At 39.8% G+C, this 22406-nt stretch overlaps 2 protein-coding genes and 1 long non-coding RNA gene across 6 annotated transcripts; all 3 read left to right on the top strand.

Annotated features, from left to right (window-relative positions):
- The first annotated feature begins 272 nt into the window (after window positions 1-272).
- LOC137597048 (uncharacterized) lies at window positions 273-846 on the top strand. Its single transcript, XR_011035602.1, has 3 exons — window positions 273-390; window positions 468-620; window positions 723-846. It is a non-coding gene; the product is annotated as an uncharacterized lncRNA (long non-coding RNA).
- A 5657-nt stretch (window positions 847-6503) lies between these two features.
- On the top strand, window positions 6504-9588 carry LOC137596756 (uncharacterized). Its single transcript, XM_068317487.1, has 10 exons — window positions 6504-6698; window positions 6783-6831; window positions 6923-7069; window positions 7200-7535; window positions 8052-8149; window positions 8227-8333; window positions 8424-8509; window positions 8891-8919; window positions 8996-9127; window positions 9364-9588. The coding sequence occupies exons 1-10, from the start codon at window positions 6504-6506 to the stop codon at window positions 9586-9588; spliced, it is 1404 nt and encodes a 467-aa protein (XP_068173588.1).
- A 4147-nt stretch (window positions 9589-13735) lies between these two features.
- On the top strand, window positions 13736-22117 carry scn3b (sodium channel, voltage-gated, type III, beta). 4 transcript variants are annotated; one of them, XM_068317654.1, is made up of 6 exons: window positions 13736-14354; window positions 16218-16396; window positions 16494-16722; window positions 19161-19299; window positions 20728-20811; window positions 21288-22117. In XM_068317654.1, exons 1-5 carry the CDS (start codon window positions 14300-14302, stop codon window positions 20789-20791), a joined length of 666 nt encoding a protein of 221 aa, XP_068173755.1. In that variant the 5' UTR covers window positions 13736-14299; the 3' UTR covers window positions 20792-20811; window positions 21288-22117. The 4 variants fall into 4 exon arrangements, with proteins under 4 accessions (XP_068173755.1, XP_068173756.1, XP_068173753.1 ...); XM_068317655.1 differs by lacking the exon at window positions 20728-20811; XM_068317652.1 differs by lacking the exons at window positions 20728-20811; window positions 21288-22117 and adding an exon at window positions 20933-21273.
- Window positions 22118-22406: the final 289 nt, after the last annotated feature.

The following is a 22406-nucleotide window of genomic DNA, read 5'->3' as shown; positions in this document are numbered from 1 at the left end:
CAAAATTAATTCATTCAGATGGTGTGCTACAGGAAAGGCTTCTATTTGTGAACCAATGCCTGTACCAAAGAAGGTTAAAAGAAGTTATTACGAGGTAAAAACTTACGTTCAGTGACAGCAGCTCACCACAAAGCTCCTGTTGGAATGGAAACGCAGTGTGCATCTGCAGAACGCTGTGCAGGTGCAGTCTCATGCTGCCTCAAGTTCAAATCACGTCAGGATAAACAAGTCATATCTTGTTCTTTTTATTTCCAAAGGAAGTGATGGATGTTCTAGGACCAGATTTCCATGCAAAAAATATGGGTAAAATCCACCTGGTCCAGTTTGGTTCTGAAGGAGTTTTTGGTTGGATTCCAACAGAGAGAGGGCTCATCAATGAGTTTTTGTCAGGTGAATCATTTTAATTTGTTTGATTGATTTTTTGCCAAATAAAATAATGTCATTTAACTCTTATTTTTTCAATTCAGTGGAAATTGGAAGAACCAGACTCAGACAGAGGAGAGATACAGAAGATGATGGCAATGCTGTCAAACTATCTACCCTCCCTCGTATCCCCAACCCTATCACCTGTCTATCTGCTGGTGACATGCTCATCTTCCATCTCACCATTAACCACACTGGTACCATTGCTTTTATTTATTTTAATGTTACCTTCATTGCAACAGATTTATTTTTGCAGTAAATCCTGCAGTGTTGCTTTAACTTTATTTTATATCCCCTAGACCACCGTCTTAGTCACTTCCCAGTGTATCAGAAAGACCACTTGTTTAACAGTAATCCTGGCTGGGACTTTGGTGCTTTCAGACATCTGCAGATGCTCATGAAGCAGACAAACTTCAACTCTACAAAGTACTGAATCAATACTTCACATAGATTCTCAAGCGTTGATTCCATTTTTGTGATTTCACCTTGTTCCTCTCGTTTTCTCAGGTTTGCCCATGTATTTTCAGAGACAGGGAAATATGTGTTCACTGACAACGCTGTCCCACAGTGGAGTATGGTGGTGGTGGTCAGTGAGGAAAGTACAGAGTGCGACCCCTGGACCTCTGTCTTCCAGCCCATGACACCTTCACAGCTGGTCAAGCATGGGATTGTCAAGCAGCACAAACTCAACCTTCTGCCTGACATGGGAGTGATAGCAGGTTTATATCCTTACTAATGACTAAACATTTTACCTTGCAGATGCAGGACTCCAGTTACTAAGGTCTTGCTATGATATCATGACAAATTTGTGTGTAGGGATCCTGAGTCTGCTGTTGGTTGTGGTTGTGGTTGTGACCACCACAGTGCTAGTCCTGCGACCTGGCAAAGCAAAACTCGTCACCCAGTGGAGGGCTAAACCAAAGTGGCGCAGCTTTGGGGAACCCTTCTGTCAAGCGGACTGTGTGTGCGGTGAAGAAAGGTGTGTTTTCTTGAAATCGCAGCTAATGGTGCGTGTTATCTAAAATAAGCACAACAAGTTAGGACACTTGTGTTTGATACCATTGCCAAGAAGCACTGTTGTTCTAACAGTGCTTCTTGGCAATAAATTCCATATCTTCTTCACCAATATTGAACAACTTCATCATGTTTGGCAAATTCGATGCAAGAGAAAATTCTGCATCTAGTGGGCATCCCATATGTCCACAGTCCGATGACAACATTCACCCCACAGAGCAGGATTTATCAGAATTTGGGAGTGGAGTGGATGGCATTCCCTGCCAGCGGTCCTGACTTCAACCCCACTGAACAGTTCTGGGATAAGCCTGGCCATGCTCTTCATGTCAGACTGGTCAACACAACCATGTTGACAGACTTGTGAAAAATATTTTTTTGAAAAATGGGATGATATACCACAGTTGTGTATAATCAGGTTGGTGACCAGCATTAGACAGAAGTGCCAGACTGTTGTGAATGTGTGTGGCTTTTCTAACACTAATGAGACTTTAATTTGTGAAATGAATAAACTGTTCAGATACAGTCATCCAAATCACAAAACAATACTAAACAAGAGTCAAAAGAAAAGAAAAGGTATTTGTCATAGGTAGATAAGTTTTGGCATATTTTCATGGTCGCAACCCACATCCTCAGTTTTTATGCCCCACCCCACAAATTTGGCATCATTGAAGAGTAAAATATGCAGGGATTCCAACAGCCATGTCATATTTGCAGCCAAGAATGATTGTAAAAAGGAAATAAGATACTAAATTCAAATGTCCTTACTTTTTGTTCATAGTTTGTTGGGTATCTCAGGAGCACTAAATATACATATTCTGTATAGCCTAAAAAGTTTTCCTATATAAACTATGTAACATGATAAAGTCAGATGACTGCTGCAAATTGAAATGATCTTTGCCATTATTGAAGAGAAAGCTCAGGTCATCATCTTGGAATCCCACCACTTACATCCTGAGGATTACCTTCTCTAGAGGTGCATTAATAAGATATGTGACATCTTTTTCCACCGCTGCAAGATAGATAAAGTCATGTGATTACACATTTTGCTTGTTTGATTGTTCACAAGATATTATGAAAGACTGTTAATGGATTTTCAGATCCTGGATCAAGAAAGACATGGAACACTTGACTGAATTTTTAGACAGATCAGACATACTGCCCCAGTATGTGTGTTGCTCACCAAAGGCAGAGCCTTTCGAATGGATATTATGTACTGTATCTGTGAAAGCTATGAGGTAATATCCAGACAGGAGCAGCTTTTCGTGGCTTAAGGCATCAGGTGGCATTACTTCATTTGAAATGAGGCAGGTCAGTGTAAAGCTACCTCATCATGGGGACATCCCCAGAGTGCATGTTAAGTGTAGTCTGTAAATAACTTTTCTATTGACTGCTCCATTAAAGAAAAATTTCCCATTAGAGTCATTACTGCTCAACTGTTCTCTTCTCTATATATGAATTTGTGGCTTTCATTTCAGTTTAGTTGTCCCAAACACAGGAGTCTTCTTAGGCAGTAGGGGAGTTGGAGAAGGTGCAGAAGCTGAAGAACTTACCATTTCAAAAGGAGGTAATGTAATTTTTTTTTCTATATAAACAAACTCCCTTAAAAATTGTAGACTGACCAGAAAATCATCCTCTTATTAGAGGATGCATCAGAAAGCTGCATATGATACATTATTCCAATGCACTGTTTTCTGAAAGATGGTAAAATGACAACAATTTTGTTATACATTCATAATTTTTCTTATGGGTCTAAAATAAGATATTACTTCTCACAACACGAGAATGTGGATTCTACAGCTGCTTTTGATGGCTTGTGGTATCTTGTGGCGAGTGCGTCAGGAGTATGGTGTCAGGGGTCTTTCGGTGTAAGGGTTGTCGGCTCACTGTCTGACCAAAGCAGGAGCTTGATTTGCTTTGCTTGCGGTACATTAAGAGTTCCAGGTGCATGTTGGACTTCGACAGGGCTGCCCTTAGCACTGCTTTTGTTCATAATCCTCATAGACCACAGGGACTACGGGATTTCATATCTGTTTTTGCTTATGATGTTGTTCTATTGGCCTCATCAAACCTGGACCTTTAGGCTATATTTGGGGGGTTAGAAGACAATCGTAAAGTGAATGGAATGGGGATCAGTACCTCCAAATCCAAGGTCATAGTTTTATACCAGAGTTTTCTGCCCTCTCCAGGTTAATGGGGAGTCTTTGTCCTAAGTAGAGGACATCAAATATCTTGGGGTCTTGTTCTTGAGTAAGGGAAGAACAAAGCGTGACATTGACATAAAGATTGGTGCAGCAACTGCAATAATGGAGACCTTGTATAGGTCTGTCACAGAGAAGGAGGAGCTGAGTGAAAAATCTATAGAGTATTCCTACTCTCACATATGGTCAAAGCTTTGTATTATGACCAAAAAGGACAAGATCCTGGATACAACTGATTTAAACGAGTTTCCTACGTAGGGAGGCTGGGCGCCTTAGAAATGGCGTAAAGAGCTCAGTCACCAGGGAGGAACTTGGAGTACAGCTGCTGCTCTTCCACATCAAGTAGCCAGCTGAGGTGACTCGGGTATCTGTTTCAGATGCGTCCTGGACGCTTCCCTGGGGAGGTGCGGCTGGCCTAGTGTTAGGGTTATGGTTAAGGATGGATGGATGGATGGATGGATGGATGGATGGATGGATGGATGGATGGATGGATTTCTCTTTGAAAAAATGCTTTTCAGTAACTCTTGACTTTTTGATAAAGTTGCCTGTTCTTTTTCTGTCTTTGGTGTTTAAATAGACTCTAATGTAGAGTTGACATTCTTATGTAATAATTAGTCTATTATTCAGTCTGCTTGACAGAGCATTTAAATGTTCATTTGCTAGTCATTATATGAAACCGTCAGGCATAACCAGCTAACAGTTGATTACCCATGTGATAAATGATAATAAAAACAATGATGGCTAATATTTGCTTGTGCTGCTCTCTCTTGCATTCTAGTTAGCCCTGAAGTTTTAAGTACTTATCATGCATTGCATATTCCTCCTCAGTCAAAACAGTTGCAGACAGCTGCTGAAGTCATATTGAACCTAGTTCAGAAATCTTGTGTCAATGTCAACATGAAAGAATGTGTTGAATTCACAAGGTTGGCAAACAGATACTTTATTTCTCTGGAGTTTCAAATATGTCACACTGATCTTTACTAATATTTAGGAAGTCTGTCAACGTTGTGTGATTTGGAGGACTTTGATGTTAAGACTTTATATGACAAACTGGAGGATCAGAACCTACACATAGCCTCACAACTGGACCGACACCGCAAAGACACGCAGGAGTTTTATAGGAATATTTGTCAAGAAACTGAAACTCTCTTGGTGAGTGTAACTATCACAAATTGTTCAATTAATTGAAGAAAATAAATTTACTCTATATGTAATTATTAAAAGGTGTAGCAAAATAATGCTGTATATTTTCTTTCAGAATGTCTTTGAGAACATGGACAGCAAAAGTCTATTTAAAGAGCTGCTAATCCATAATTCAGTGAGGGATAATCCTTCTACCAACAGTGCAAGGGAGAGAGACACACAAGGTAAACGATGATATGTGATTTCATTGAAGAAAATGATCTGACCCAGCCATGACTGTGAGGAATAAAGTGATGCATCCTACAGAAGAAAACAGAAGGCCATTCCAAAGAACCTTGGTCATTCATACCCTCTTTCATAGCTTTGAGATAAATATGAAAATATAGCCAGTAGCAGCAGCTTAGCTCAACATAGAACACCAAAGTATGAACATTTATTAGAGATGCTGGTGGACCCTCACACAGAACCAGACTAGCGATTTCTCTCTGTTAAAGGTCTCATCTTTTGCTTTTTTTAATTCATGTCATTCATCTGCCAGATGTCCAACTACACTGTATTTGAAATGTCTTGCTCCAAAGTGATCCGTGCTCCTCAATATCTTGATTAAATATTGAAAAATTGCTTCCACTCCCAAACACTCTGTGTTGATGGGACCTGGCTCTCAGCTCTCTATCTCCACCCTTCCCCCCTCTGAGCTGCCTCTATCACCCCTCCCCCCTCACGTTCACATGCGTTTCGTTTGCTGGAGCCTCTTGAACGTGTGCGCACTGGCGTCCTCTCTGGAACTTTTTTAACTTTCAGTAACTCTATTACTACGTATTCCTCTCTTATTTTGCTCGTGTTTGATTTCTCCGCGCTGATCGTTGAGCTGCTTTCTCAGCCGAACGTTACTCCGTTGTTCGTTATGTAAACACTGCATGGGCTGATCCTATTGACCGGTAAACATTGCGAAGAACTTAAAACACACATTGTTTGCAATTGGGACAAAAATCAGTGGCGACGACAACAGATGTTTACAGACAAGGACGTACGCTGTATGTGTGTGTGTGTGTGTGTGTGTGTGTGTGTGTGTGTGTGCGTGTGTGTATGTGTGTGTGTAATTTCACCTTTTGATTTCTGCTTGGATAATTTCACATGCAGGGTTTGTGTCAGTTGTACATAACCCTTGATTGGTGACAGTGAATATCTGTTAGGCTGTAAATAAAGGCTGAGGCTGTTTGTTCATGACCGCTGTGGACACACGCAGCTATGGTTGCTGTGCTCTCGGGGATGGCCACGCCCTTGGGCATGTCAACCAATCAATATGGTCAATCACTCTGTCCAATCACAGAGCGCACTTTGTGACGTCACAAATGCCACTCTAGCAAAATCCGATCGTTTTGATTTGGTCCTAGCCATGAATTCCTTAAACTCCAAATATTTAATGATGCAGGGAGCTTTTGTTTACCAGGTTATAGGAGTTGGTCGGGTTAGGAAGGACCACTTTAAAATAATAGGACCCCTTTAAAATTTAATGGCTACCAGTGGTGTACGTAAAACAGAATTTAAAACAGTCTAATCAAATTTTTTTCTCAGATAGGTCAGAGTATTCCTTTAACAGCATTAGTTCAGTTGGGAACTGAATGTAGCCCACTACAAAAGGGCCTTATTTAAATAATTTCTTGCTGTCTTGTTAGAGCCTAAAGATATGTCAGACTCTTTGTTAACCCTTTTTTCATTCTGATCATGCCAGCTGGGGCTTCTGTATCATTACTGGGAGCTGTTCTCGGGTCAGCAGAAGCTCTATTATGCCGACTGACAGGAGAAGCTTGGCAGAACCAGGATTTGTCTATTCCCCTGTACTGCCATGCTGGTTCATCTGAGGCCAGAGAATGTGAGCAGCAAGCTGGATGCACAAACCTGAACACGTGTTACCCACAGGTATCCTAAATATCCGTGTTTGTTCATCCTTCATATTTTGGTAATAAGGTAGCAGTTATTTCTAATTTTCTATGTCATCCACAGTTATTACAAGTGAATCTAACCAAAGCAGAACCTCTGCCCCATGAGCCAGGTACGGAACAGATCTACATAAAAGGCTATCTGCATTTCCAGAGGCACTGGATGTTAATGTCAATATGTTGAAATGAATCTGTCTTTCCCAGTGCATCTACAGAGCACAGCTCCTTGTCTCAGCGACCAGGACCTGTCAAAGATAATCAGCATTTCCCCTTTATTCAAGACACTGCAGAATATCCAACAGTCTTTACACAACCTTGCCACAACTGAGACCTATCAACATCTCCTTAATGGTACAAAATCAGGCTTGGAAAAACCCAAACTCCAACAGCACCAAAAACAAGTTGAACTCATAATAATTATGATCATGACAAACTATACAAACGTAAAAGGTAAAATATATACTTTTTCCATCTGTTTCAGCTGCTCCAGAAGAATCTGTCCAGGAGAACAATGACGGTCGACTTATTCCAACCACACTGGACAACCTGTCACCTCAATACTTGGCTGTTTACCTGTTTGGTTGCCAGGTGATGCAGTTGCTTGCAAACCACCCAGTGTTCCCCTCAGTTCTTCTGCTGCTGGCCAAGTCAATCCCCGTTCCTTCATCCTCCTCTAACAAGCCTCTGCTGGCACATTTCTCAAGGGACTTTTATTTTGATGCCGTTAATCAAATCCTGTACCTGTCAGAGACAAAGCTTCAGCACGTGGGACATTTCACCTCTACTCTTCTGCTGTCCATGGCCAGTGTAGCATCAGGTAATCAGACATGTGATAAAATAGGTGAGTTCTGAGAACCAATTTTGATTCATATTTTTGCCAGAAAGCAATTCCTGAGAGTAATACCAAATGTAGTGCACTAATCTTTCTCAAAAATATTTTGCCTCCACAGCAGCTAAGGAAGACCACGATGCAGTTTCTTCTTCTATCACTGATTCAAATGCATGAAGTGTCAGCACAGGATGAGCATTACTGTGTCTCATTAGCAAGACTTAAACCTTAAAGACTGATGAGTAATTCAGTGCAGGGAAAATGAAGACCACTGATGATTACATACTTGTTTTATTGGATCTAGTGGTAGAAGTAAAAAAAAAAAAAAAAAAAGACGTTAAAAAAGACTGTGACAAATTGATTGCTGTAGATCAAACCACTGTATGGCATGAGCAGTTACATTTATACAGTATGTGCAGCCTAACAGTCTCTAGCAATTCATTTTAAAAGCAAACGGTAAATCTTCATTAGAAAGGATATGATATATTTTATGTTTTTCCCCAGGATCTAAACCTCACAGCTTTATGCAGACTCTTTATGAGGCAATCTCAGCTTTAGGCCTTCAGTTGTTCAACTTTTACTTCAAATGGAATGAAGCGGAGGTGTGTAATTGCTATTAAATTATGACACATCACACTACACAAGCAGACAGATGACTTTTTATGCTTTCTTCTTTCAGTCCAAATTGAATGCTTCAGGGGGACAGTACGGCACACTGGTGGAGGAATTTCTCAACATTAGAGTTCCGACTGAAGCACAGTTCACTGAGCCCCTATTAGCGAGCAGGTTGTGAGAAAGTTAAAACTACAGCAGTGAAAATTGTCTCTCTTATAACCATGCCATTAAATTTTTTTTCTCCTTATCTTCCAATTGCAGACTTAAGAATTACGAGTTTTTCAAGTTAGAGCAGCTCATCACAAACCTCAAACAGAGTTTGAGGTCCAGAGAAGACTCAGACTCAGGTAAGAAGATTTATAATAGTCGTGTGATAAAGTATGCAAAATTAACACCTCAGTTGCAGTAATTCTTGACTGTTCATAAGATATTTTAAACAATGCATCTGTCTTTGAAAAGTAAGTGTAAACCAGACTGGAATGCCTCAAACTCTTTACTAGTTATCAATAAAAAAGACATTGTCTCAATAGCTATCAGAAAACTTGTACTCTTTCTTCTTCCATGCTATCTTCAGTTTGATCACAGCTAATGGTGATACTGAATAGACGACATTTTTCCTTTTTCCCCAATTATGGTTGTGCTTCTCCCAGATACACAGCACACTTCAGTGTTCAACTGTTTTTAACATACATTTGCCAAAATATGTTAATCCTGGCTAATTTGAGCAGGTCTGCCACCAAATGGAACACCGATACAGGTATTGACTAAATGTCATGACTTAAATTCTTTAAAGGGTTACCCCACTTGCTAGTTCACCGTTTGCTCTATTACAGATGGCCTGTGTGGAGGAAGAGATTGACCGCATGAATGAGTCTTTCCTGCAGCTTAGTGTACGGCTACAAAACAGAGCTCAAATCAGCAAACTAAAACAGGAGAGAGAAAACAGTGCTGGCGATTGTTCTGTGGTAATTATAAATCATACAATAATTATTTATAAATTATAACTTATTTTAACTATATTATACATTCATACATTTGTTTCATCATATTGACATTATGTTCACTGTCCTCCCTGTGTGAATCTGAATGCATCAACATGCCTTGTGCCTACATTTGCTTATTATAGACTGTGAATTAATTAATCTATATCTTTTACCCCACATCCTTAACAGTGTACTCCTTGCGTTCAATTATTTCACAGAGGGCCTCACCAAAAGACATGCCAAGCCTGAGTCGTAATGGAACACTTCTACTGGAGCTGAAGAGACGCTATGTATCACAACGCCTCAATGAGCTCCAAATCATGTTAGGCCACATCAAACAGTGCCAGCAGCATGACAGCGAGTCAAAAGATGGAACAAGAGGCTCCACTCAAATGAACAACAGCCCCACTCAGCAGGGGAAGATGGAGTGTGATCCAGCATAGTTGGCTGCACTGCTGCTGACGGCTGGCAGAGGGACGGTGTTCCAGCTAGCCAGAGTCACAACCAATAAAAAAATAAAAAAATCCACACACAATTCTTGTTAACAATCAACTACATAGTCATCTGTTTGAGTAGCAGTGGAGTGACACAGTCTGTAGCAACAACCCTGACACATTACTGGACTGTCAGATGTTTTAATGTCCAGGAAGTAGAAGTAAAACAGCCAAATGGCAGTAGAAAATATAACGGACACATTGATAATGATGACATGTGACAGGTTAGTAACCAATAACTGCATTTGAATATAGATTTTACTGATAGTTATTTCTATCTGAATATCACTTTTTTAATCTTCGTGGTTCTCCATGTACGCCATAATATTCTCTATATGTCGAGCAATGATCCCAGGAGCCTATCTTAATTTGCATCAGGTTTCCAAAATAAATTTAAAAAAATACACACACACATACACACACTGTGCGTCATCAATCATTCGCAAATCAACACTCACGGCTTCACCTCATTGTGGATTTTTGGTAGGCAGTCATGTGATACCGTACGCTCATTCTATTGGCTGACAGCATCCGGAAGTGCGCTATCTTCCATGAGTCTTTAAACAGTTGATAAGGGTGTGGGACAAGGTAATACAGATAGAAGGTGGTGTAATATCTGTATGGGGAGGGTACATAAACGTTTAAATTACCGTAAATAATAAGATAAATTGTTGTTCCATCGCGGAATTTGTTAATCGCGTGTGGTTCCTGGAACACATTACCCGTGAGGAACAAGAGCGCACTCTATATAAACATAAATTGGCTGTGCTGTTTTTAATTAACTGTTATCCCTGAACAGAATTATTTCCTGGCAGCTAGCAGCAATGTAAAACCACGTCTTAGTATTTCCAGTCAAAAGTAATAAAGACGGTAAACTAAAGCTGAATGAAGACAGTGATATTTGCACCTCTGCTGTTGGTTCATGTTCGTAACAACCTTTCCATTGTATCTAACTGATGACCCACTTGATATTTTCACTGCTGAACTTCAATAGTCGTCCCTGTTTCACACACACATAACACGCTCCATGTGCCACAACCTTTCTCCCTGAAGCTCTTTTCAGTGTCTCTATTACCAGCAGGTTAATCAAGTGAAAGGAAAGCTGTCTATGAAGCTTGAATTCCTGCTACATCTACTGCAGAGAGAGAGAGAGAGACTCTACCCTGCATGGCTGCATCCTTCATCTGGTTTGAATGGTGTATTGGACATGTGGGATCCGGGGCTCATAATAGAAAGTGATTATTCCTATAGGAGGTTGTGAGCCAAGCCAGAAGGTCAGATGGAACAGGTCATCACTTACTATCAGTGTTAGCTTAGAGCGCTGTGCCAGATCTACTCAGTTGGATGTTTCCTTCCCCTATAGGTGTGTATGCTTGTGTTTATAAAGTACATGGATAAGCCCCCTCCCTCCCCCTGAGTTCATATGTCTAATCAATTTGATGATCTGGTATGTGCTCCTGCTATTGCCTACGTACCTGCCTCAATGTGGCAGAAACAATGACATAGAAATCTATGCTGAGCCACTCTTGAGCCACTGTGTTTGCTTTGCTCTGGTTGTTTAGGTCAACACAAGGTTTATTTTTAGGGAGACAATCTGTGTGTGTGACCATTGTGTGCGTAAATGGTTGTAAACATGTCCTAATGATAGCAAAATATGTCACACATACTGAGTAGAGTTCAAGAGGCACAGATATGGATGGATCAAGAATAATTAGAGATGATAGATGTTGAAAGAGATCAGTAGAGTTCATCTGGTTCTGAAAGCTGTGCTCTACATCTCAGTTTACAGCATGTTTCATCCACGGCTGCCTGCTGTAAGCATGTTATAATCTTGAAATCCTTCCAAATCCCTAGAAATCTGCTGTCTGCAATGGGTTCTCGAGGAGCCCTGCACAAAACACACACACACACACACACACACACACACACACACACACACACACACATATGCACATTCAGTACATATATGAGCAAATACAGTGTATATGCCACTTATTTATACACACTATCAGTTATGGAAAGTATTGATATTGATGCTACATTTGACTGAATTTCACAGCATACACACACACACACACACACACACACACACACACACACTCCTCCTCCTGTTTTTGAGATTATAAGGCCTTTGTCATAAGTTTATTCTCAAACACTTATTCTGTTCTGGTTCTGTCAAGTATGCATCCATCTGTGGAAGCCCTGAGGTTATCAGAAGAAGACTTTATTCATTTATTCACCTTGGTTTGTTGTAAAAAAGCAACACTACCACGTGTAAAAATCTGAGCTTGTTTTGAAGCTTCCTGTTGTCTTCCTCAGTGAGCATGTCGTCATTAAGCAGGCCTCTCTAATAGTCACCATGGCACTGTATTACTGTTGCTATGGTTCCCTTATCTGCAGGATGTGGTTGAACCAGGCATGCCATATTTAGTCTCCATCTTTAGAGTACCAGCCCACTTCTGACACTGACAGCAACATGAGAGATCATTCAGCTTTTCAGGTTTTTACCAGTACCCACGCCAGCAGAGAGTGTCCTTATAACATCATTCATTTTCCTAGAAATAAAATAGATCAAAACAGATATGAAGATTTATTTTCCCTTTTTGTGTGTTACTTGAGGGGAAAAAGTCAGCTTTATCTCTTCAAGGGAAATCCTCTTGTTATATCAGATACTGTGACTACAGCATTAAAGACTTTGACTGCTTGTGACGTTTTCAGACTCAAACATGTCAAGGACTCATCTCTGCCCATTTTTATTTTTTTATTGTACAGAGATGGTAGATAGCTGCATTAAACAATGTAGTTGTCAATAGTTATCATTGGGTGTCAGAAGAACACAACGTAAACACTGAAGATGAGGGAAAATTAATTTTTCACATGTAAATCAAAACAATCAAACTACGTAACCCATGGTTACCTATGTATTTATGCATGTATAAATGTCCTGTTATGACACATTGGCTGTCTTAACTGTCCAATCAATTATATTCAGAAGTCAAATGAAGCTTTTATTTGCTTTCTTGCAGCAGGAATTTTTCATTTCAAGCTAATTCACAGCCCATTTTTACCATGTGTCTGTGTGTGTGTGTGTGTGTGTGTGTGTGTGTGTGTGTGTGTGTGTGTGTGTGTGTGTGTGTGTGTGTGTGTGTGTGTGTGTGTGTGTGTGTGTGTGTGTGAGAGAGAGAGAGAGAGAGAGAGAGAGAGAGAGAGAGAGAGAGAGAGAAAGAGAGAATGCAATTAATGCATAATGCATTCCCATCACATCTGCCAGCCTTCACAAGAGTCAAATTGCTGCAGCTTTTGATAAGTGAAATAATTTGCTAGAATTATCCTGTTCAGCAGTCACTTCAGCCGAAAGGTTGTGTTGGTGTGATGGACAGAAAAAAAATGTTTTCAGTCATTTTTAGTCTGGATCCGTGAATAACCCTGACTTAATTTTTCCTTGTCACTCATATTTAGCATTGCTTATCCCATAAATGACTGGGAAATAAAGGAAAGCAGTGTTGGACATCTAGGTGGCTGAGCTTGTGCCCAAATATAGACAGAACATCACTGAAAATGTCAAACCTTTTAAGGCTAACTCCACAGGATAGAAGATCATTAGAACAGACAGATGGGTCCCTCTCTGTACTGAATCAGCTTCTTTGCAGCAAATTCAGATTCGTATGATTTTGTGTTATGCTGTATGTGATTTCATACTATCTATATTGCTTGTAAACTTGGGTTCCTCTACTGTTAAAGACCATTTCAACATACAGTTCTCCATGATGAATCATTATACATACATTATACATTGACTGAACATATCATTTTTTAAACAGAAGTGTTGGTCCATTTCTATGTGATGTAAAAATAGGAATCCTTATAAGTCTCCGGATTCCATTTCTCACATCATCACACATTTATCTGTGGACATTATCTGTTCATGTTGTGTTTGTCTGCCTCCTGCAGCCATCAGCCTAAGCAAACAGCCCATGCAAACAGACATGCGTGTCGGGTGGGTTCGCCCTTCCCAAATTACCGACATAATGTGGTCATGCTCGCTGTAGTGTGGGAGGATGGCGCATGCGCATTGAACCGTCTGCGCTCCCGGCGCTAAGTGCTGGAAAATGAAGGCTGTGACCAGGCGGCAGGGAAATGTTATCAGTCATCTTTAATGGAGGACACAGACAGATAGCCGTGTTATTGTCTGAGGGGTGGAATAAGACGGGGGTTTATCGTATTTGTCGCTGTTCACGCGGAACAAACTTCCCACACCACGACGGTAGTCACCTCCTGAGACTCCACAGGTTCTTTTTGGGGGTTTTTCTTTTCTTTTCTCTCGGACTAGAACAAAACAGCATTTGGAGACGGCTTTCTTATTTACAGCGACTGGATTGACTTGTGAAGTTACATCTCTAAATCCCTGATGATGCAGTGACGTGTCGTGGGTCAGTGGGTCACAGATGAGCGCGTAAAGACTTCTGCGGCTCGTCAACAGCGTTTGGCGTCGGACTGATCCGCAGGTCGCGTTCAGGGAAGTTACGAACAGAGGCGCTGTCCGTGGTCCTGAACTCATCCCAGACTGGTGTGAAGAAGACTTTTGCTTCAAAAAAAAAAAAAAAAAAAAAAAAAAAGTTACAGGGCCTCAGTCAACAAAAAACTCCACGAAAAGCTAAACATGGTTCTTCAAGTCGCAGGTTACTTGCAAACTTTGGTCCTTCTGGTTTTTGTCGGTGAGTATGAGTCGGATGTTCAGAGCTCCCTTTTTTTCTGTGGATGTTTTAACGTCACACCGATGATCTTAAATTTCAGTTTCAATGTTAAGACACAATTTAACGCTCCTCTCCCCTGGAAGAGCTGTATTGATCCACGACGTAAAGGATAATGGGTTATTAAGATTTCTTTCTTCCTGTTTCTCTCTCTCTCTCTCTCTCTCTCTCTCTCTCTCTCTCTCTCTCTCTCTCTCTCTCTCTCTCTCTCTCTCTCTCTCTCTCCTCTCCCTCTGTGCTCCCTCTCCCTTTCCTTGCTTTTCTATGACCCTCATTCAAAAAAGAAAAAAAAAAGGGATGAAGTCAATGTTGTCTCTGTCTCCCTGGGGGGGACTCTGGGTTATATAAGAGCGGTGGACCAAACACAGCACCCCCCCCCACACACACACACACACCACATCTTTGTGTTGATAATCCCTTCAATTCTTTCCCTTCATGCAATTTCCCCACAACTTTCCCACTTCCACATACCCTTATCGTTCCTTTAACAGAGGATGAAATAAAATAAAAATACTCTGTGTGTACTTCTGTGTCCTTGTGAAATCCACTTAACAGCATCAAAGTCATCAAATTGGGTTTCAATATGTTCGTCAGGGATACCCCAGTTTAACACATGTATCACTCGCTTCTTTCTCGTCTTACTTACTACTTACCCACAATGCACTTTCCTTCCTCCTAGACAAAGGCACCTAAGAAACAACATTCCATCCATCCATCCCTTGCTCCCTCCATGTGTTCCTCCTTCTTCCTATTAATGTGCCAGGGCCATCATTAGTGCTTACTGACTTGGATGAACTTGGTTATGCTTTTAGTGTTGTGACTCAGGTCTCTAGTGTTTATCGAGATGTTCGATTGAATTTGTCTTTTTAACATTGATTTAGTTTTGTGTCACGTAGTAAGTACAGAATACAAGAGCTGATCACCTCTCAAAAGATATTTATAATAGATTTCACAATGTGGTACGTAGTTGTATTCAAATAGTCAGACATTTCATGTCTGATTTTTCAAGACACCTTAGTAAAGGTGATGCTGAAGGTTGTTCATACAATGAATTATACCTGCAACCTTTTGGAGTTCCTTGAACACAAGATGTTGTTTAAATCAAGAGTGTCAAATGTACGGCCAGATTTACATATGTACTGCAATATGAAAAAAAATAAAATAAATCATAAACTACTTTATCTTTCAAAACAAAGAAAAAAAAAGTGGATTTATCGTTACTTCTATGTAATTTTGCTGTATGTTTACTGGTCTGGCCACCATGTTTACTTTCACTTATTTCAGACCGAAATAAGTTTGACAACCCTGGTTTAAGTAGTTCTGTTTTCACAAGTAGCAATATAACAGCCAGATAATCTAATATTTCTTCTGAACATGTTGCTTGTACTGAAATATATCAATTTGAAATATATTTTAAGACAGAAATGGCTGATTTAGTTTTTTAGATTTTGAGAAATTTAATGTGTTTTATTTAAAATCTTTCAAGTAGTATATTTTTGTCTCTTACTTCACTGTAAGGTTAAGTGTGAGTGCGCGTGTGTGTGTGTGTGTGCACGTGTGTGTGTGTGTGTGTGTGTGTGTGTGTGTGTGTGTGTGTGTGTGTGTGTGTGCGCATTATCAGCTTCCAACAGTGATGTCATAGAGTAAAAAAACTACACCTTAAGCTCAATCATTTGGTGATAATATTCACATCTGTTCGGCAGCAGACTGTGAAACAGCCACCATTTTTCTGGGCAGTGAGCGAAGCAACAATAAGATAAAGTGCACAGGGTGCTTTAGATTGAGTTTATATTGGGCAAGCTGCTGAATCGAACTGTGTTCCTTCAGTCCACCCAGGCCAGCAGGTGTGTGTTGACGTCCCTTCAGGGACAGAAGCAGTTCTTGGGAGATCCATGAAGTTGACTTGCATTGCCTGTTTAAGGAGGGAGGAGATTAAAGCAAAGACACGAGTTGATTGGTACTACACGCCAAAAAAAGAAAATGACATCCCCCCTACCAAAACTCATGTAAGTTGCAGAGACATCATTGTATTTGAGTGTCGCGTGTGCTCATTCTAGTGCAAACTGTGTATGCATTTCTGCTTGTTCCTCCTGTCTCCTATAGATATACAAGTATGAGAATGAGAGTCCATCTGCATTGGACGGACCGTTTAAAGGTAGACTGACCTGGAATGGAAGTCAGGACTTGCAAGATGTCTCTATTCAAATCATCAACGTCACCTATAATGACAGTGGCATCTATGAGTGCCGTGTAATTCGAGAATTTGAGTTTGACTTCTTTACTCCCTCGGTGTCCTTGACCAAGAACATCAATTTGTCGGTAAAGGAGAAAGGTGAGGCTGAACAGTTTCCACATTCTGTCACACTCTCACTGGGTGATTCCACATATACACAGAAGGTCAGTCGGATTTTACAGTAGAGATTGCCGTCCTTTCAGGAAGTGGCTTGCCTCATATCTCTCAAGACATTTGAGATAAAGCTGTTTTCTCACTTTATCTGATGTGCAACATTAAACAAAATAGTAATCATTTTAAAATTTCTCCAAAGCAAATATAAAATAAATATTTTGCATTAATGTAAATATAAGTTCTCATAAAGGGTCCAAAAGTGTCTTCCCAAAAGAAGTGAGTGTATAATATGTTTATCTTGCATGCTTTACATTATCATGATATTAATTATACAGTACATTGTTTTACTCTGCAGGTGCAGCCCTTGTTTGAACTACTGTTTGCACATTTTAACAGTGAATAAAGAACCTGACTATTTTGTTACATACAGAAGTATTCACTTAGAATCCCTCCTAATAGAAACACGGCACTGTGTATTGAATGTTCCTTTTGTGTTTCACACAACACTCCATGATGCACTCCCAAATTTTATCAGGCCACTTTCAGAGAAATTTGCATTCTCTTCTTGTTTCCACTATATGACACATCGGTGTGAGGGCAGGGTGCCACTCATGTTGCTTTCCTTCTCTTCCTTTGTTGTGATTGTAACGAAGAGGAATAACTGTATATTCTATGTTCTGTCTATTTTTATTGTTCATCAAAGCTTTCTTCTGTTGTCAGTGAAGGGGTTAATTCAAACCAGCTACTTTGCTTTCTAATGTAAGGGGTAATGTATTCCGCGTCCCGAGTGCTTGCCTTGCTGAATGTGTCATTTTTCCATCTTTATCGAATATACAAGTCACCATGTATATTTGGGATTATTCATGCTCTATTTTTCTGTTAAACATTATTTAAATTTGCTTGCAAGTAGCATGTAGTTCATTATATATATATATTATGGTCATGCAAAGATTATATCTCAGGAGACAAATTGAATTGGGATTGTCTCTGGACGTGCAGCTTTGCACAACATACTCCAGTTTGATCAATACATATAGAAATCCTCACTTCATATCTCATACAACAGTGCTATCAAATTTCATAAAGCCAGTTAGAGTATTATAAATTATAGCTTGGGAGCCATGTAACAATAATGTCCACAGCAGTAGAATGGATTTGGTTACAGGCGTATCTGTGCTTTTCCGTCTTTGGGATTGTATTGCACTAACAGCCTCTATTTGCAGAGGCTGCAGAGTCATCAGTTTGAGTTGTCAAATGTCAGCAAGCTTTCTGGAATTTGGTACACATTCACTATACGGTGGTTCACAGTGGCTAATTAAGACCCCCCACATTAAAAAAATATAGTAGTTCAGGTTCATGTTTTATCAAGGCTGTCTGTAAACAATTGTCAGGTGCCGGAATGTGAATTGAAACATGTTTTATTTGCATTAATCTTTCCTCCTGTTTAACATATAAGACAACCTCAAGAGTCATCTGTCTTTGAATATGAAATGAGAGGTGAGTGAGGAGCTATGAAAATACAAAACAATGTAAGCTTGGTGGATGTCCATTTGATGTGAAGAGGTGCAGATACTTGTATTTGAGCACTGATTGTTTCAGTGTTGATAAAGGCATATGATGTTTGTATGGCAGACTTGGAAAGGGAAACTGAGCCCTTTGCTAAAATGCCAAAATATAAAATTGATGTTAATTAGTCTGGCATTGGCCTCCTGAAAACCAAAACCTAATCCTAAAAATAACATTTTCATCTCTTTAAATCCTAAAATCTTTGACATGCCCTGAGAACCACTTCTATGATATTTACTGGAACCTTGTAGCGCCATGACTTTAGGTGGCAGTCCCTGTTTTTTTTACGCCAGCGCCAGTGCATGGACATCATTTTCACAGTTACACTATCTGAAGCAAAGCAACAACGACTAGGGTTAAGAAGACTGCTTGCAAGCAAACATGGATGTAATCAATGCATGATCTGTAAATATTTTAAAATGAAAATTATCAATGCAAATGTTTTGTGAAGAATGTAACATGACTCGGGCACCATGAACTTCTTGGGCTCGTTCCATTGCACTACAGGTACAATCATCCAGTTCTGTGTGCAACACCTGACTAATGCATTTAGTTTATTGTTAAACAATATGCACACCATTTAAAGTTTGCTCAAAGTTCAGTTGCATGATAACAAGTAAAGCACATATTGTCTGAAGCTTTCCAGTCTGTGAAATTAAGGCATAATGTTTGAAGCGTAGCACAGAAATGACATCTGACAGATCATTCAGGGTCAGCAGTGTTGCACATACATGACCAAACTTAAGCATAACCTTTACATGTGAGTTAACAGCTCTCTGCTCTTTCCACTGTGAGTGCATTCAGAGGTGGGATGCACACTGAATAAAACATTCTTTGCTGTTTTTTGTGTTCCACAGCCAGTGACGACACCACAGCAGTCTACTCTGAGATCATGATGTATGTGCTGCTGGTGTTCTTAACATTCTGGTTGCTGGTAGAGATGGTCTACTGCTACCGGAAGATCTCCAAGTCTGATGAGCAAACACAGGACGCTGCGTGAGTCACAAATAGTCAGACGCTAACGGAGATTACTTTTTTTTTGAAAACTCTGTGTCCTTAATACACATTTATTGACAACATCCAAATACATATCGCACTTTCTCTTATATGGACATGACAAATTACAGTAGAAAGAGGTTAGGCCCTACTGCAACAGTAATATGTTTTTCACTTTGCCTGCTTGGCAGCTATAAATAATGCTAAGCCCAGCTGAAGGACTCTATTTCTTAAACAATCATTTTACATCCTCTGTGGATTTTGCAGCTCCACCAGAAACTGACTTTATGAGTCACCTTGTCAGCGTTGACACAAACCTGAATGCAAGTTGCTGACAAGGCCGGCTGATTGAGGGTAACAACTTTTGGCTTCATAATTTATATCCAGAATTAAAAAGATGAACCGATAACATGCATTACATGCAGATAATCACTTCACAAAACCTTCATGAAAAAAAAATACAAAAAATTCATATTTATTTTAAACAATGGTTTTATGGATAAAACGTTTTCAGAGGCAAGGAATACATCAAATATACCGGTATATTGCTTTTTGCTGCAGTACAACGGTAAACCATTCATGAAGCCCTTTTTAAATCAGTCAATAATCGCAGAGGAGGGTAAAATACCATTAGAGGCTACATTTACAGTCATGTTTAAGCCAAGAGGGGGCTGACATATTTACATACTACTTAACCCTTAAATTTCAGGTGCATCGATTCCTGAACAGATCACAAGCTCACATCAGTTAAGCATCGAATGTGATCGAATGTGCAAAACTCTATAAACTTCAGTGTCGGCGACTGAGTGTCGTCTGAATGAGTTAATGGCTGGTGGATTCCTCCAGTCATTATTGACCTGCATGAAAACACATTCCAGAGTGAGAAGCAACAACCATTCAGAGAGAGAGCATTTTGTGGCCGGCCTCTTTGCTCCCAGGGCTTAATGGATGTTTACCAGGCCATTTTGAGGTAGAATTTTCTGGTGCATTAGTGTGTCAGACTGAATGGGTTGTGGTACAGAAGGACGAGACTGAACATGGCAGTAAAAACAACCATCTATGAAAAAAATACTAATCAAGTACCGTATGTTTTGCATTGTTCCTGCGTAGTTCTGAATGCTGGATGCTTGTTGATTGACGGTATTGTTACTTTTCACAATATAAGTTTCCTGTTGATTGTTGTATGAAGGTATGCCCCACCCCCCCAGCCCCTAACAATGCATAGCCTGTACATTATCCCCCATTATAGTGATGGGATCATGAATCCGAGGGAGAATATGAATGGTCAAACCCTTGCGCACACAAAACAATAGACATTTGTTTGTGTTACACTATGGTGAGCGCTGCTGAAATCTTGAGCAGTGTGTGGACAGGCCTGAGAGCACTTACACACTTTTGTTGTTTTTTTCCCAACCAATCTGCCTGCAGGACAAACTACCTAGCCATCCCCTCTGATCAGAAAGCCTGTCCAGCTGCCCCCGTCACCCAATAAACGTGGTTGTCACTAACACGGTATTATAAATATCAAGCTCTCAGTGTGACCCAGATCAGTGACATCACCAGTCATTGCTTCCAAACTCATGAATCATACCTTTATTACTCATAGCTGTGTTTTTGGTTCTTGTCGCCTCAGTACCTGCGTGTGTCACCTCCCATCAAAAAGACTTTCATTCCTGGAATTGCTCATACGTCCTTCATTTGTACTGTGCTGACTTTTCATGAAGTTTTCAAACATCTTCCACAAGGAGAATTTTCCTTCAGAAATGGTAGTTTAGTATTTATTTATATGTGTGAATGCATTTAATGCAGTTTCCTCTGACAGGGATAAACATATGTTTGAAGATAAAAACGATAACCTAAAATGAAAGTCATGTGCTGTTCACATCATTTAGATGTTAAATTTGTATATTGTTTGAGATGTGACACTGGCTATTTAGTATAAATATCATTCCATGCTAAATAATGAACATGTTCTCTGCTCTTTCAAGGTACTAACCAATCACCTCCAAAAAAATTCCAATCTCCAAATGTATCCGAGTCAGCCGTGGAAATCCTACCAGTCAATCTCCTCTTTGGATTTGCTGCTTTTTGTGCAAATCGAAACAAAGATGCCCAAGTCCTCAAGTTTGTACCATGGATCCACAATCAAATACAGAAGAATGAACAACATGTTACTGTTGTAAACGTTTGTCAGATAAAACCAGCCTTGCTTCATTTAGACATACTAATGTGTCAAGTTACTAAAAATATCAGCAGCATGAGGGCTTCTGGGATTTTTAACCTATAAAGTGCTCTACTGCCATCAATGTTGATATATAAGTCTGTATAAAGCCTGTTATACTTGCTAAGTTTATTTTGTTTTATTACATTTTTATAGACTGCGCTGCGAGTTCTTTTTGTATTGTATCTTTTTAAGGAAAATTTACTGCAACGCTTTTATACTGTATGGATGTGCATTTATCTGTGTTCTGCTGTGTACATTAATGAATGCATTATGTAATTTAAATATACAAAAACATGTTAATTTTCCATTTGATCTGAATTTGTCTGCAGGTCGTTCTTGTACTCTCCCCTGCGTCCTCCTTTAATCCATCCTCATTACTGACGTCACAGCAAATTACAAATTGCAGATGTCACATTTACTTCTCAGACTTAATGTCTACAGTAAGATTGCTATTCCAACTGAATGTGTTCCTGTTTCTTTACTGCATCACTGTAGAAATGTATTTATTGTGTGACTCAAACACCGATGTGGTTCATCTATTACAAATATCGCCTGTGTGAGTGAGTTGTATTTGATGTATTAAATATGACGCATTCCAAAGTCCTTCTTGAAGATTCTATGTGTGGTGAAATGTTTTTTTGAAATTGCAGAATATGACTTTCACTGGGATGCTGTCAGGGAAAATGCAGTATCGACCCTTTTCAGCTTAAGCCTTACGCTCTTCAAATTATCTGATTGAGGAGTTGTTGAAAAGACGGAAAATAAGCCTCGAGTCCTCCTCAGTGAGTACCTCCACTCTTTGAAGGTCTCGTTAACACTGAGAAGGAACTTCTATAAAAAAATTAAAAAAAACTTGTGAGATAGAAGTAAACTCATTATTCTG

The sequence above is a fragment of the Antennarius striatus genome, chromosome 6, assembly GCF_040054535.1.
Source record: "Antennarius striatus isolate MH-2024 chromosome 6, ASM4005453v1, whole genome shotgun sequence".
NCBI classification, from domain to species: Eukaryota; Metazoa; Chordata; class Actinopteri; order Lophiiformes; family Antennariidae; genus Antennarius; species Antennarius striatus.
Note: the sequence above shows the minus strand (reverse complement) of the source record. Positions and strands in the feature narration are given on the sequence as shown.

Bases quoted from the DNA above. Each gene is read 5' to 3' on its own strand.
- LOC137596756 (XM_068317487.1), top strand. From the start codon at position 6,504: ATGCCAGCTGGGGCTTCTGTATCATTACTGGGAGCTGTTCTCGGGTCA. The intron at 7,070-7,199 runs GTACAAAATCAG...CATCTGTTTCAG, and splicing joins CTATCAACATCTCCTTAATG to CTGCTCCAGAAGAATCTGTC. The intron at 8,334-8,423 runs GTTGTGAGAAAG...TTCCAATTGCAG, and splicing joins GAGCCCCTATTAGCGAGCAG to ACTTAAGAATTACGAGTTTT.
- scn3b (XM_068317652.1), top strand. From the start codon at position 14,300: ATGGTTCTTCAAGTCGCAGGTTACTTGCAAACTTTGGTCCTTCTGGTT. The intron at 14,355-16,217 runs GTGAGTATGAGT...GTGTTCCTTCAG, and splicing joins GGTCCTTCTGGTTTTTGTCG to TCCACCCAGGCCAGCAGGTG. The intron at 19,300-20,932 runs GTGAGTCACAAA...TTGTCGCCTCAG, and splicing joins GAGCAAACACAGGACGCTGC to TACCTGCGTGTGTCACCTCC.